Source organism: Poecilia mexicana, unplaced genomic scaffold (genome assembly GCF_051168715.1).
Source record: "Poecilia mexicana isolate PSO_F unplaced genomic scaffold, ASM5116871v1 scaffold_12, whole genome shotgun sequence".
NCBI lineage: Eukaryota > Metazoa > Chordata > Actinopteri > Cyprinodontiformes > Poeciliidae > Poecilia > Poecilia mexicana.
This window is the reverse complement of record NW_028263381.1, coordinates 16,919,006-16,934,559: the sequence shown is the minus strand read 5'-3', so window position 1 is coordinate 16,934,559 and position 15,554 is coordinate 16,919,006. Positions and strand designations below refer to the sequence as shown.

General features: G+C 37.4%; 1 protein-coding gene across 3 annotated transcripts in view; it reads right to left on the bottom strand.

The window, feature by feature from the left end:
• sfswap (splicing factor SWAP) overlaps window positions 1-15,554 on the bottom strand; it is a 54,012-nt gene that overhangs the window by 18,439 nt on the left and 20,019 nt on the right. For all 3 annotated transcript variants that reach the window (XM_088011022.1, XM_014987923.2, XM_014987924.2), the window contains exons 11-14: window positions 12,499-12,565; window positions 10,595-10,698; window positions 10,351-10,480; window positions 6,324-6,520 (exon numbers count right to left, since the gene is read on the bottom strand). In XM_088011022.1, coding sequence (XP_087867148.1) covers window positions 6,324-6,520; window positions 10,351-10,480; window positions 10,595-10,698; window positions 12,499-12,565 — 498 coding nt within the window. The remainder of the gene's footprint in view (window positions 1-6,323; window positions 6,521-10,350; window positions 10,481-10,594; window positions 10,699-12,498; window positions 12,566-15,554) is intronic.

Below are 15,554 nucleotides of genomic sequence, written 5' to 3'. Positions count from 1 at the left end.
GCAAATTGGTAAAGGAGCTGGCAAGAGAGAAACAAAAACTCATCATAAGACAATAAATAGAGTGAGAAAAGGAGCAACATTTATTCCAATGCTCAATTTAAACATTATTTAGGTGTGTGATGTAGCACCAAAAATAATGGAATGGTAGAAAGGGAGATGTGGTTAAAAAAAATAAAAAGAATCATACCTGGCATCTTCATATGGAAAGATCAGATATGAGTTAGAAAACAAAAGACGAGCCTGGTCAGAAGGGATGAGAGGCGGTTGTATAAAAAAAACTTTTTTTTTTTTTTTTATATATATTAAAAACAGAACCATAAACAGTAATTATCTAAGTAGTAGGCAGTGGGCATCTTACTAATTAACAAGACATTATCAAAAGGATTCAGTGAGAAAGAGAAAAGCTGTTATCACACTGCATAATAATTAAGACCCCAACATGAGCTGAAAAGTTGTAAAATCTCTCACTGATAGCCAATTATAAAACTCAAGATCCTCTCCCTGTGTTCTATAATAAACATGAAATAAAATATAAAATCCCTGTAGAGTGGAATATTTAAAGATTATCACAAAACACTTTTACTTCAGAATATTATAAACAGCAGAAACCCCCCCCCCCCCCAAAAAAAAAAACCCTGCAAACACATGGTGCAAGCATCTGCCCTCAGGTCTGCAATCCACTCACAGTAAGCCACAACGCTACCTGTGCTATCCAAATGTTTCGAGATTCACCGCTTCGCCAAAACGAAGCAGCTTCGGTCACCTTTAAGCATTTCTGAATTCAGCTAGACCTGGCTCCAAAAAGCGCTTCTATAAAACGAACAAATCGATGCACAAGGCTGCAGTTTTTTTTTTGTTTTTTTTTTTTATCTGACTCCATCTTTGATTTTGAACAAGTCCTCTAATTAGGAGGATCTTGTAAGCATTAATGTACCTGTAGAAACATACACTCAGAATTAAAATGACTTCCCACAAGTGGGTTGGTTCTCCGCAAGTTCAATGTCTTTTTAACTTTATTGAATAAATTGACACATTTGTACATATTGTACTCCCTCTGCCAGATGCAGTAAAGGCAGACAAGGTGAACTTGAGCAACTCTGCGAAGGATTTTCTAAGTTTCCTTAGTCTCTAGACGTGTAAAGCTGATAGAAACATATAGCAGAAGACTTGCTATATGTAAGCACAGAGAAAGGTGCTTGAGTCAAGGGTGCTGAACGCAACTGCACGTATCAACTTCTGTTACAAGTGAAACTTTTTTCAAACCATATATCACTTGTTCCACTTAATTATGCAACACCAAACAACAAAAACAACCCAATAAAATACATAAAAATTCTGGTTGCTTAGTGATAATGTAAAAAATGCTCTAGGGGCATGAATGCTTTTATGAAGTACTGCATCTATTTACTGATCGCTAAGCCCTTACACTAAATATTTATTGTACTCCTAGAGGATGAGTACACCCTGAGGGCCACTGCAGCAGCCGCAGACTAGAATGAGCGCGCTGCTGCAGCAGCGACAAGAGCCAACCTACGGCCACCTGGCCTTTTAGGCAGCAGGCCAGTTCTGCGTGCACCTGACGTGATAACAAGAGGATCCGACATCCAACATCCATCATACGAAAGTTCAATCTACACATCAAATGGCTGCTGTGTCTTATTTACACTATAAAGAACTCCTGTCTTTTAGTACGTTTTTGATATGACAAAAGCTTGAAAAGCCTCTATGAATCCTAAAAAAAAATAAATATATATATATAAAACGTATCTCATTTTGCTAAAGGAGAAAAGACAAACTCTAGTTAAATGAAAAAGCTTCTAGATTTAAGCGTCAGTTTTCATTACTATGAGTCACTCTAGCTGATTGGTTCACCACCTCCACACACTGTGCTCTGAGTATTTAATAACATTTACTACACCTGCCTTGCCACTGGAGAGGAAAATAGATAAACAGGTACCATCATAGTAAAAAAAAAAAAAAGCTTTTTATAAGTGTAGAATACACAAGAAGTACAGACACCAAAATCATCTGAGGAAATAAAGGCAAAAAAAAAAAAAAAGAATACCATGAACTCCATGGATTATCTAGATCAATCAAAACGTTAGGACTAATTCTGCCGCCGTTCTGTTAGTAAAAAGTGTGCCTTTTTGAAGTAAAAGATGCAAGAATTCATTATCAGTGCCAGCAGCTGTAGGATGATAAACTTATTCAGCATACAAATGCAGCCTCTTCTCTTTTTAATGACTGAATGAAACCCCTGGAATAAAGCTGCCCACATGAAAAGTGTCTAAGCCGAGCCTGCCAGCTCATCATTTATGTGCGCTACACTTCATCCTGCATGAAAAAAAAAAAAAAAAAAAACTTTCAATGTGCAGTGGATGTCAATTGTGTCTTCTATGTGATACCATTTAGAGATGTTATACGCTAATGTGGGGTTGCATGTTATTAACTGCCACTGCGTCACAAAAAAAAAAAAAAAAAAGGCAAGCAGAATCACTACAATGCTACTTAGATGTAGACAGAGTCAGGTGCACGAATGCCCTTTTTTTGAGGGTGTTTAATTCTCCATTTTTGAGCCACTCTTTTCCCACGGTGGACCAAAGATACATTCAAGAGTTTTAAAAGAAAAATTGGCTGCACAAGTTCTGTTTTATTGTAGGTTTCATGTACTGAAACTAGTGTGAAAATGATACATACACGGTCAAATGTAAACATAAACCACATCAAATGTTCACAATCTGTCCTCTATTAGGCTGTAGAGAAATCACATGCTTTTTCTAGCCATGTTGAGAACGTGGCCCAGTTCTGCCTGAACATGTGACTATATTCTCATAAGAAATGTTGGAGCTTATATTGACTGACTGGTTCCTTGGCAGAGTGCAGACCACAACTTTTCAACAGGGTTCAGGTTGGAGCCATTCTAGGAGGATAATGTTTGTGAGTTATATCCAAAACTGCGATATGATTTTGGGACATTTGTCCAGTTTTAATTGCAAAAAGTTGATTAATTTCGGGGTAGTGCACAATTTTTTGAGCAGGCTCTTCTTTATTGGTGTTACCTTTCCATTTCATGGTGATGTCAAACTGGCTTCACTGCAGGCATCGCCTGTGGATCTTCCAGTTTAGTAACTGGATAAGAGTTTCCATGTTGGTGAGGATGTAGTATATTTTCAAGACACCATGAAATTGCACAAGAGTTATGCACAAAGTGTCTTATCAAACCAAAAGTTGGATTAAATTTAAAAGGCATGAGGAATAACAATATAAATAGATAAGGTAGAGACAGTTCTAGTCAGGATTGTGTTCTGACTTTTAGATTACAAAATGTGACAAGATAGATGTTTTTCTTTGCTCTGATAAAATTTGCCACTGTTCTTTCACAGCCCTCCTGTGGCAATGAATGTTTTTTTTTTTTTGTTTTGTTTTTTTTCTCACTCCTGCTGCCAGCCTCATATTACAAACCCCTCAATTTCACCCCAATCAGTTTTATTGTTTATATCCAAAGCTATAAGAAAGCTCTGTCACAAAAGGGCTCTTCCCACACAAAGAGAGGGAATGAAACTGGCTAGTTTCAGATGTGGCCTCCTATGTAAATGTACAATGGGGAATGTCAGGATGGAGTGTTTAATGGGACGAGCCTTTTTGTCAGATTGAGATTTGGATGGACTATTGTACTATAAATTTAAATGTTTTTTTTTAGGGTTATTGTATTGGGATGCACATCAACTAAAAATAAATCAATCTTTATTTCTAAAGATCTTTCCCAACAGAAAAGAATGTAGGACAAAGCGTTCAACATAAAGCAACAGAAACAAAAGGATAACTCCCGCCCAACTTACAGGCACATTCACACAAAGACTTCACATGACCACCCATAGACTTGCAAATGGCTATGACCACAAAGGAAGCCCAGTCTCAAGCATAATTGTCTATAATGAGGTAATATGGAATTCTGATAAGATTACAGAATTGAAGAAAAGAAAGGGCAAGTAAAAAAAGTGAAAATAATACAATGTAAGATATCTACATCTGATGACTTGGCTAAAAAAAATAGGTAAGACTAATATGTGAAATAAATTAAAATGAACAAAAGAATTGCAATTAACATCCAAGGAAAAAGAATAAAAAGATAAAAAATGGATCAAAACTTTAATAATAAAATCTAAATATAACATGAATTCTAAATGTTTATGCTTCCAACTACGCTGAATTTCTCCTTGTGGGACAATCTCTACTTTACTCATGAAGGGTGTGAAACAGTTGTATTCCCTTAACTTGAGGGAAGCAGCTTCCTGAGGAGGAAGTTCAAATCATTTCATCAGAAGAAATTCTACAAACCAAAACAAAAGGAACATCCATATCTGTGTGTTTATGCACTAATGACCACAAGCTGATCACAGAGAGCTGCTTGAGCCGTGACTGATTTTAATTTCAGAGCAGACTCTCAGTCTGCCACACAGCTCTCCACTGTCTCACATCAGTGTGGAAGACACTGTTGTTTCAGAACAGCAGCTGGGGAGCAAGCCCAACTTTTATAGCTAGATGATATTATCGCTGATGGGGTTTTTTTTTTCCTTCTTCTTCTCATCATTAGTGAATAAAGGTGCCGGGGCTTTTCTTTGGCAGACAGTCGTATAATGTGTTCAAGGTGTATTTTGAAAAGACGTGTGCGTTCTTCCCCAAGCAATGAGTCTTACCCATGCAATGTGAACCGTCTATAAAGCTTACCATGTGAACAGTACTGATGTTCACATGGTACTTAGTACTAAGGTCCACCTAGTTCTTCGATAACCGCTATGACGTAGCAAAACACCTACTATAGTAGCTTTAATAGTATAAATTAGAAGGTGGAAAAGAATATCAAAGGTGAGCTGCAATTTCTGCCAGAGAATGTATTAACTTTCTGCTTTGCTCCTCTGAATGAGTGAAAGATGGAATCATTAGCGCAAAAAAAAAAGCCTTGCTCCATTAAATGGGACTTCAGCAGATGGACTTAAGGCATCTTAAGGCTATGAGTTCAGTTTTTGAAACAAATGTAAAGTAGAAAACAGTCTGAAAGATTTTGTCATCACTTCTCATTAAAATGAGAGTGACAAGTTAATGTTTATACAAGTATTGCTGTCTTAGATGTAATTCGAGGTTCTGTTTTGAAAATTGTGTTAGAAAAGACTTGCAAATTGTTATTAAGCTGACACTTTGATATGTTATTATCCAACATGAGTAAAAAGTGACATGCACAAGTGCAATGTCAAAATGATTAATGCCTGTCGCCTTGTAGAGTATGAGTGTGCATTCTGTGCTATAGTGGAAAAAAAAATAGCAGATGATTTTCAAAAAAAGTTGCTTTAATTGCCCACCTTCCCTTTTCAATATTTTTGACACCTGTTGTCACAGGTAAAGCTCTCTCCTGTAGAAAAGAGTTGCTTTACCAAACATTTATGACAACGAAAGCCTAAAAGGGGTCACAGTGATGGCTTGCACCCAGCAGTGGTAAAAAGAAATAAAAGGAGACTCATCTTTTCAAAATCACAAAGATTCTCAATATGTCAATGTATAAAGTATGTCTTTGAATTTAACACAGCAATTACATCACGCCTTTAAACAGTGGCATTCTATATTGTACATATGTTGTATTCCATATTTTGTGGATGACGTCTGTGACACGCACCGTCTCAGGATAGAAAGCATTAGAGTACAACAGCACTGCAAGCTCCATTGTTGTCTTCAGGAATTTGAAAGCAAAGTAATTACTTTTAAGTCTGCACTCAAATAATTACAGTTTCCTTGATAACATTTCGTCTGTAAGCGGTTGGCAATGACCCAACTTTTAGGGACAATCTTTGTGAGACCAAGTTGAAGGTTATTCAAGGTATTTGAAGCACAGCAGAAGCAATAAAGACGAGATATGGTTAGTCACCAGGTAGACGTGTCAAGACACTTCAGGCAAAAAAGATACAAGGGAACTGGTCCCACGTGAATAAAACATGACACTGTCTCTCCCCACTTTTGAATCACTCTCCAAAATTGTTACTACATGCTTTGACCTCAAGCTACTTTGGTACAAAAGGAAGTTGTGGGAAGGAAAAAGGGGGGGAATAAGGGAGGGAGGAAGACTCAAACATAAAACGTGGAAAGTTTTTTGGGTGTTATGTGACACTCAAATATTCTCTATGCTTTTCAGCACGAAATACTTACAAAATTATTTCAACATAATTTACTTTTCAAGCACATCTTCTTAGAAATCATGTAAACTGTCAGTGAGTGTTGACTCTTTCCAAACTTATTCTGAGAAAAAGACCCATCACGAAGACCTGTGTTCTTACCTCTTGCTGTGTATACGACTCTAGCTCCGCTCTCTTGGCCTCAGGCTCTCCAGCGATTGGACCGCGGAGCGTCTGCAGGAAGAGCGCTGCCTTCCTTTTCCTCTCCGCCTGTAGCTGTTTCTCCTTGGACTCCTTAGATGCCTGGGCCAGCTTCTCCCTGGCTGCAGCTGCGAGGCGATCCTCCAGTTTCTGCTTGGCTGCAGGGAACAAGACGAACAGGGAAACACAGGAGAAATGTTTGGAAGGTAGTCACTTTCCTATTATGTTTTGACCACTGAGACATTCAACTACAAAGTAGTTGAAAGTCTACCTAGTAGACATTCAAACAGGAAGTAGAAAATAGGAGCCTGTTTATAACAACAACTAAAAGAAAGAAGGGAAGAAAAATGAAAAAAAAAACATGCTTAGACAAAATCAAAAGTGAAGCAACAAGAAGGAGAGAAAAAAAAGCACTTTTCCACATTTACTGACGCATTTACCCAAGGTAATCTCAGGGAATTTTCTGAGTTCACAACAGCTAAAGTTTGACAGAGAGGTTCTGCAAAAAATTGTAACACCCAAATGTATTTGTGTGGTACATAATGTCATGCATTCAAGGGTTTATACAGAAAAATTCAAAGTGGGATAGAAAATATGGTATGGGAGACAATACATGTTGGTAATAATGAAAATATAAACTATTTGGTAAATGAAAGAAGAAGGTGCAGTAAAAGTAAAAGGAGGTTGGGGTTAAAAAGGTAAAGAAGAACACCAAGGAATGATGAGGTGCTAAGAGACAAATGAAAACAAAGGAAGTCCAATGTAGACGCATAATATATAAGAAAATGCCAAAACCCCACTTTTTTAGGTTATGCAACCGCTGGGGATACAGGAATCTCTAAAGCGCTAAAAATAGGGCAGCTGCTGAGGCAAATCACATTTGAGTACAGTGAACAGCAGCCAGGATGAGTAGAATCCATCTGTACCCCAGACAATGACAACACAATATTGGCATTCATTCGTCTCGCTGTTGTATTTTCAGAATCATCGTCAATTAGATGCATGAGAATATAAAAGCTGTGGAAAATGCGGCAACAATTTGGTATTTAATTATTATCCAATTCATTTTGGAGACTTTTGCAGCATGAAAATGCTGGAAAAGGATGGCAGATCTGATTCCAAGTACTGGATTAGAATCTCATTTTAGGTATTTTTTTAAATGATCAGCCTATGAGACGCAGATGACAAACGGTATGCCAGTTTTTAACAGCAGCCTACTGTTAGGCACACGGTTTGTAAAAACTGCAATACAGGCCATGCATTTAATTAGTAAACTGCTGTCTGTGGATGAAAGCATTAACAGACAAATTGTAAGTTTATAGTATTGAAGTCAGATATATGTTAAAAACTAAAACACTTAAATCAAGTCTAAGTACTGCAGAGCTCAATCTGTGGGGTCTATCAATGTTTATGGTCTTAAAAGGTTTTATATTGTTTTCTTTTTAACAAAATACATTTTTATCGTACTGAATTCAAATAAAAAAAAATAAATCACATTCTATAAAAGGGGGGAGAAGTGAACTGAAAAAAAAAAAAATGAAAATAAAAAGGTAATGAAAGTCATTCACTTTTGATGATACTTGGTTGGTTAATCATATAAGTCAAACTATATCACCATCAAAGTCTGTAACTGTTTAAAACCCTGGAATGTGAACTAAAATTAGAAATATCTGGTACGATTTACACATCGATAATCATTTCCAGCTGCCCACAATCAAAACAGCACATCTACTGGGAAATGTTTGCATCTCCAGTTTGTTTATCACAAACACCATTTAATGTGGGTGACCTTTCTTCACGCCATCACCACAGATAAGTGTTTGCTGTCTGCTACTGATCCTTATGCTATCTGATCAAGTTAGGCCCACTGACTGACAGCCACATTGCTGCACAGCAGAAGCAATTCGGTCAGCTTTTTATTAGGCTGCTGCCGCCTCTTTCTCTGGCCACCTGTCAATTTAAAAAAAAAAAAAAAAACCCATTAGATTCTAAAACTGTTCCAGTGAACCTAAAGAAACCTGACAACCTCGTTGATGCTGAAAGTAGCACATTTGTCTTTAACCGTCCATCTGTCTTTTAAGGTTCAATTTAACGGCTGTCTTTCTAGTCAAAAGGTCATTATTATGATTTTGATCTAATCGGTAACTATAATAAAATGCAAAACATTTCTCTCTTTAAAGAAACAGGCTGTCTCAAGGGCGTTTGTTGAAACCACTTACAAGATGATTTCAATCAGGAAAATCTGATATGCATGGCAATAAAGATTCAGTACGCCATTCCGAATTCACCGCACTGAAAATGGTGACAGAGCACGAAGTCATGGGATACTGCTGAAGAGTTTATTTTGTTGGTTACTTGCCTTTTCATAATTTGAAAATTAGTATGATAATTGTGATGAAGAGTTCAAGGACAGCCGTCCCTGCACCTGTTCAGGTTTTATTAACTGCAGTGATAAAAGATGACCAACTAATTAAAGCCTGTAAAAGGTTATATTAGGCTGTAACGGCCCATGCTTGACTACAAGCTTGCTTAATAAATCAACTTCATGGAAATACTGAATTTCTACTCCATTGGCATCCGATGACAATGATCACGTGTGAAAATGACTTTGAAGTGGTGTCTTTCTTTTCAGAATTTCATTTCAACAAGTGAAACAGCCTAGAGATTCATAATATATTTAACATGCTTAGGTTGAAATATCATTACTTGGAAAATGATAATGAAAGTTAGAATTATTTTCTGATATTCTTAGAAAACTTGAATATTACATAAGAACAACTGAGAAACGTTACACCATGATCTACACAAGAGTGGGAAAGACTTCTCACTTCACAGTTGCCACCAATGAGTAATATTTCTTTTTTTCTTAACCAAGTCTGATTCAGACACAACAAACATGCTTTACCTAGAATAAGAAGAAAGAGGACTGGACAGCGGTTCAGTGTACCAATAAATTGGCTCAGATTTCTTTGATGTTGTGAGATCAGTGATTGGCTGATGCTTACATGAGAGAGTAGGCTTATCCACCAATCTTATCGACCTCTGCAAAGATCTGAAAATCAACCAGTCTTCTTTTGCTCTGCTGTGAGTTGAGGGCTTCCTGACAGTCCTGCCCACCAGGTCACCTCTGCATGTGTGCAATTAACAGTAGTCACTGTGGCCAACTTATTGACTTTTAAGACAACAGAATCACTATTGGTCAAAATCGGTATTGGCATGTCAGGCTTTTTTAAAGATAACTGATCAGCCAGAAATCTGCAATCTGCAACCCCAGCCCAGTGGTCAACGATCTTGTTTTTAATTGAAAATTAAATTTCCTTTCAGAAAGGAAGTTAAGGCATTAGAGTCACTGAGAGATGAGAGGCACAAAATCAAAGGGTGAAGAGTATTGCAAGGGTTTGAGGAGCTTGACATCTGCTGCTGTTGGTTTGTTGTGTTAACTCAAGACCAAAGTCAGCGCAGCTGTTTAACTGGAAGTGGAAATTTAAGAGAACCTTCATGCTTCCCTTTGCTGCCCATGTTTATAATGATGCTTATTTTATTTTCCAACAAGACCTGGCAGCTTTTCACAACTCCAAAAAGTACCAATATGTGACTTAATAACAATAGTATGCTGTGCTTGATTGTCCAAACAACAGGACTGACATAAATCACTGAGAGAATACAAGAACGTCCTTTACACCACAGGGGGATGGGCTTCTGAGTCGCACCACAACGATGCTGTCAGTCATGCAAAAGAAGCCCGGACCACAAATTCAGCCCCACAATAAATAATAGGACATAAATATGTGTTTTAGGTAAGGGCAAAAAACTGAGCATGTTTTCCTGCACCATAAAAGGTTAAAATGAGACATGTCAACATCTTGAAAGCGCTTATAAGATTATAGTTCGAGGTCAAGTCAGTCAACAGATTGTACCTGCGTTATAAGTAATGTGGATAAAAAGCAGTGCTCAAGATTATCAGTTTAATTTGTTTTTTTGTAATTACCTTGTTTTGCTTCCAGCTCTTCTAACGTTAGGACAGGTTTCTTCTCTTCAGATGTAATCACAGGAGGCGGCTCTTTTTCAACCATTATAGCTCCACTCATCACAGCATCAAGCCCCTCGTCTTCCAAAAACTACCAGTAAAAAAAAACAAAAAAAACAATCACTGTCAGATTACTTTGATATTAAAAAACACAACATCTACACATGACTGTGGATGTTATATAAAAGACAAATCTAAAACTGACCTTGTCCTCGTCTGAATCATCGTCCAGCCTCACTCTGTTCTTCTCCAGGGGAAGAAGGTCATTTTCCTTTGGCTTGATGGCAAAAGAGATGGGGGCAAAAGAGGCTGTGAAAGCACAAAGACAAAGGTTAAGTGATTTAAAAAAAGACCCAAGGAGGGTTCGAAAGAGGGCATACTTGATCATCCAGGCCTATTTTGGTTTCTTCAGTAAATTGGAACGAAGGAAAGTAAGGTTAAAAAAACTGAACACGAAAGAGATTAGGTGAAAGAGGAGGAGAGAAAGGAGGGCCAAATGACAGAAGGAGAAAAGGGAACTGGGACTTTTTTTTTAACAACACACAAAAAAAAAAATAGCCAATCATAAACAGCCAGGAAAACAGGCAGTTGAAGCAGTAGGATGCAATGTATTTCTATTTCATTACCAAATAAATTTTCTCTAGCAGAGATGAAAGAAGACTGTGTGCCTTATTCCCTGAAGCAATATCCTTAATATAGGACCAAGATCCTTATAGTGAAGGGCTGTATATGTTACTTGGGCTCTTTTCTGTCGTGATATTAGTTTTCCCCAGCCTGGTCCATGATCAGTGGCATCCCAATAATCAGTCTGCATGAATGCCTCATTTCCATACAGAGCCTGTGCATGTTTATGGCTCCCGCCAGCACAGAGGTAAGCAGTCTAATCTTTGCATAGACATTTGTGGCCCGATATCATCAAATGAAATTGTCAATGTAAACACAACCACACTCATGGGTGCCTGTATAAAAGTGACAATATAAAGCTCATAGACAGACACACATTAAAGTAACTAAATGCTCAGGGGCAATTATGCACATGTTTGCTCAAGGACTTTCCATCTTATTTTAGAAGGACGGTAATAAAAAACAAAAAGAGCTCAACTGAAGTGCATAACATAAACTGTGTTGTGCAAATTTATTTCTTTGCACTTGTTTTTATTTCACCACACTGCGACTACAAATTTTAATACATTTAATTGGGATTTAGTGCGGTACACCAACTTGTATAATGTTGAAATAAAAACAACAACAACAGATAATATTTACATTTCTTTTATATTTAGCTTTCCTTAGTCTAACTAGTGGAGAAAAGAATCCCTATGACGCTGTGCTGCCATCAATTACCAGAGTACTTGGCCAGTGTATGACTAATGTTGTGCTTTTTAGTCACTCCTTGGTTGCCATGGCAGGATTTTTCGGGGAATGAAGAAGCGCCCGTTGTGGATCACTTTGATGTTTCACATCGTGGAGCTGAAATTGCAGAACCAAAGGATGTGGCTCACAACATGCAGTATTCACCTACATGTTGGCACTGCCCTTAGGAGGAAATGCCACACACAGCACTAAGCTCCATTATCTGCATAATATTATCTACATCGGTTTGTGCTAATCAACATAATTCTCAGATCAGATGGACTAAGGACGATAATATGGCACTCTGTTCCGTTCTCACTTGTAAACTAAGCAGCTGCTCCAGATGTTTTTGTGCTATGTCAAACTGCTTTGGCATATTGTCCCTCACAGTTTCAGGGTTTTGAGTACCATCCTGAGATGGATGAGGGGCGTAATACTGGCAGACAACTTCAAAGCCCCATCTCCAAGCATGTCAGTTTATCAAGTGCATAGATCCGAGAAAGAAAAGACTCCTGAAAGAGGCTATTCACTTCCTTCTTCCCACTATTCTGCAAAGACCCGATAACTGATAGCTGAGAGTTAAGTTAAGTTAGTTAAGAGAATCTACTAAGATTCTCTTAACTAAGACAAATATCTCTGCAGCCCAAAAAGAACACATTAAAGTTTGTAGCTGCAAGAGGTCAAAATGTGGAAAAACCTTAGAGTACGAATACATTACAAGATGACGTATTCATGTGTTTTGCAATAATAAGTTACCTTTTGTGAGCTTGGAGTCATTAGCTGAGTCGTCTGATTGAAGCATATCTTCGTTTGTTGTCACACTCTAGATGAAAAGACAGCAAAAGACATAATTCAAATGAGATCAATTTAAATTGTTAAAATGCAGATCAGTAAAATGTAGGGCATCCATCAAAACTTATTGCTTTTTTTTCTGTGATGAATCCACAAAAACAGGCAAAACTTTGACAAGAGGCAGATGGTGCTGAAAATGAGACTTCAGTAAAGCCTGAATATGTTCATTTGTTACATAATGCAGGGTTAGATACGCACCAGCAGCGTGTGGAAAAAGTTAGTTAGGAAAGCTTTACAACACATACAAGTGTTTGCGACGCATCCGCCTTGTGCAGTACCACAAATGGATGACGCTGAAACGTTAGAAAGGATCATTTCTTTTCATTGGTACGCTAAAATTACAGCCATTTTATTTAATCATTGTAATTATCTACATAGAGGGGTGAATCTAAATTTGAGGTTAACATTTTGCAGCAGAGAAAAAAAAAGCTGATGTGGAAAAAACGAAAGGAGACTCCTAGGTAAATTCTCTGTTCGGCAACATTTCTGTGACAGAAGCTGGGCACCATTAAAGATATGCAATGTTTGGGAAAATGCAAAAGTAGGGTAAAGTTGGTCCACATAAAAGGAAATTTAAAAGTGCCATATTTTTATGTGAAATGGTGAAAGACAAGATAATCAACCAGATATTGCTCTAAAAACATTTGATAAAAGCTATATTCTCATTTTCATGTTGCAAGAACAAATAAGTATTTTATCACTCAGCAAAACATGACCTTGAAGGTGAAGGGAAACGTATGTTAGCACAGGGGTAAGGTGTTTGTTGTTGTTCATCAGGATTTTGACCCAATGCTTTAAAGAAATTAATGTTTCATGCCAGCTACTTGGCAACTTTTCATGGGAGTGAGAACTGCAGCTTTACTTGGCCCGTGTATGACCCCAATGTTGTGCTTCTTCTGCCACTCTTTGGTTGGCATGGAGAGATGTTTGGGAGTCTTTGCCATTCCAACAGGTGATAAAAACCTAGTTCACCCATGGCATGTAGTATAAATCCATCTGCAACGTCTAGATTATGCTTCAAGATTGTTTATTTTGCCATTCTGTCCTCCTCAGTTAATGAAACCATCAAACTAATTAGTGACAAACAGTTTCCACCCAGTGTGGATCTGGGAGTCAAATTCTGACTTATTGAAAGCTAGGTTTGACTCATTAGTGACATTTCTTTAATTTCCTGTTGTAGCATGTTCTGATAGGGAGGTGCAATCAATAAAGCATTTTTTTTTAAAATGAGAAACATGAAGGCTTGCAAAAATTATTTAAAAAAAGATTAATTAAAAACATGTTGCGATTTCAACACTTGTCAAAAACCTCAAGGTTGATAAATGAGGTTGTAGCAGAATAATCGTTACATGTACAGTTTATATTAGTTGGTACTGTAATGTAGCAAACTAATGGCATCTCATTTTTAATAAATAATCAACATGGTTATCAGAATAGTCATGTTTATATTCTGATCTTTCTTATAATGTCAAGGCTGCATTTTTCTTCCCATGTCTCCCCCATTTATACACCTGCCTGCCTAATTATTAAAAGCTTTCTATTTTCCTCTATAGAACCTAATACACTCAGCTTAAACATCTGGCCATTATATAATACGTGGGAAGAACGAGGACGAGGGGTGATGGAGGTCGAATGAAAGGGAAAGATGTAGCCTCATGAGATACATTTCAAAAGGTTTAAAGAACATTTGAGAGGAATACTGGGTTGTGAGTGATCTATGCTTTCAAAGTCAGTGAACAAAATCAGAATGACCCCAGAACATGACCTCTTCAGAGAACTCAAATATCAAAGCTCAGAGTTGAATAAGTGGGAGGAAAGACAGATTAAAACATCCCAGGAAGACTTGATTGAAAAAATAAAGATTATCTCAAACAGATCAGAGGGTAACCTTTCACACCTGTTAGCTTTCTTTAGCTGCAAGGTCCTTGGCTTTTGTAAACTATAAGATAGAATATTGGTACTGACAGAAAGCAGAAATGTCTGCAATGAAACGGAAATATTCTACAGATCCTGACCACAAAATTGTTGAATTCAGAGTTTCGACACATTTTCTCATTCCTTATTAGCTTACGCTAAACTACAAACAACAACAAAAACTTTGTTGAGCCTTTACATCAGGGTAGCAATGAGAAATGCACAAAATAATTCTTGGACACACTTCACTGACAGGGGACATCACATTAAATCTACCACAGGCTGAGACTGTCTCAAATGCAATAACTACAAAGTCTTCAATGTTATTCTGAGAACAGAGTTGTGTGCAATAGTGTATTGAAGAAATGAAGAAACCAGATGTTGTACTCAGATTAACCAAACATGGAGAACCCTGTTTGAAACTGCCTAGTTTTATTTAATATAGGTCAAAGCACTTATTCACTTTAATAAGTGCTTTGACTTAATTGAAGTCAAAGCACACTTAATTAATGGGACAATTAAGTGACCCATTAAATGAACTCGAGCTTTTTGGGGGAATTACAACCAGGCAGACTGTGTAGGACTTCTTCAGGCGTTTAGAAATCCAACTTATGCACACAAACCAAGCTTACTTTTCTGAAGATGTAGAGAAAAAAGACTCCATTTGAGAAAGTCACATTTTTATAAACTAATTAAAACCTGAACATCCACTCTCCAATCACTTGAGAACTCCATCTACGTAGATATATTTCATGACAGATGAAAAAATAGTAGATACAACAGTTCATCTGTTGGAAAACTTGGTGAGGCGTGAGAAATTTTAAGAATAATTTGTGAATAATCCATAAAGGAAACAAGCTGAACGTTAACTGCACAGAAGGTGAGTAACATCGACACCAGGTATAATTCACACGCATGTATTACATGTAGAAAATGTCATTTAAGATGCTGAATGCCAGATTTGTTCCTCGCACTCCTGATTCATGAGATCCATCTTAGTCAAGGAGTGCTTCAAATTGGCAGGTTGGCTTTGGAGTGGTTGCAGC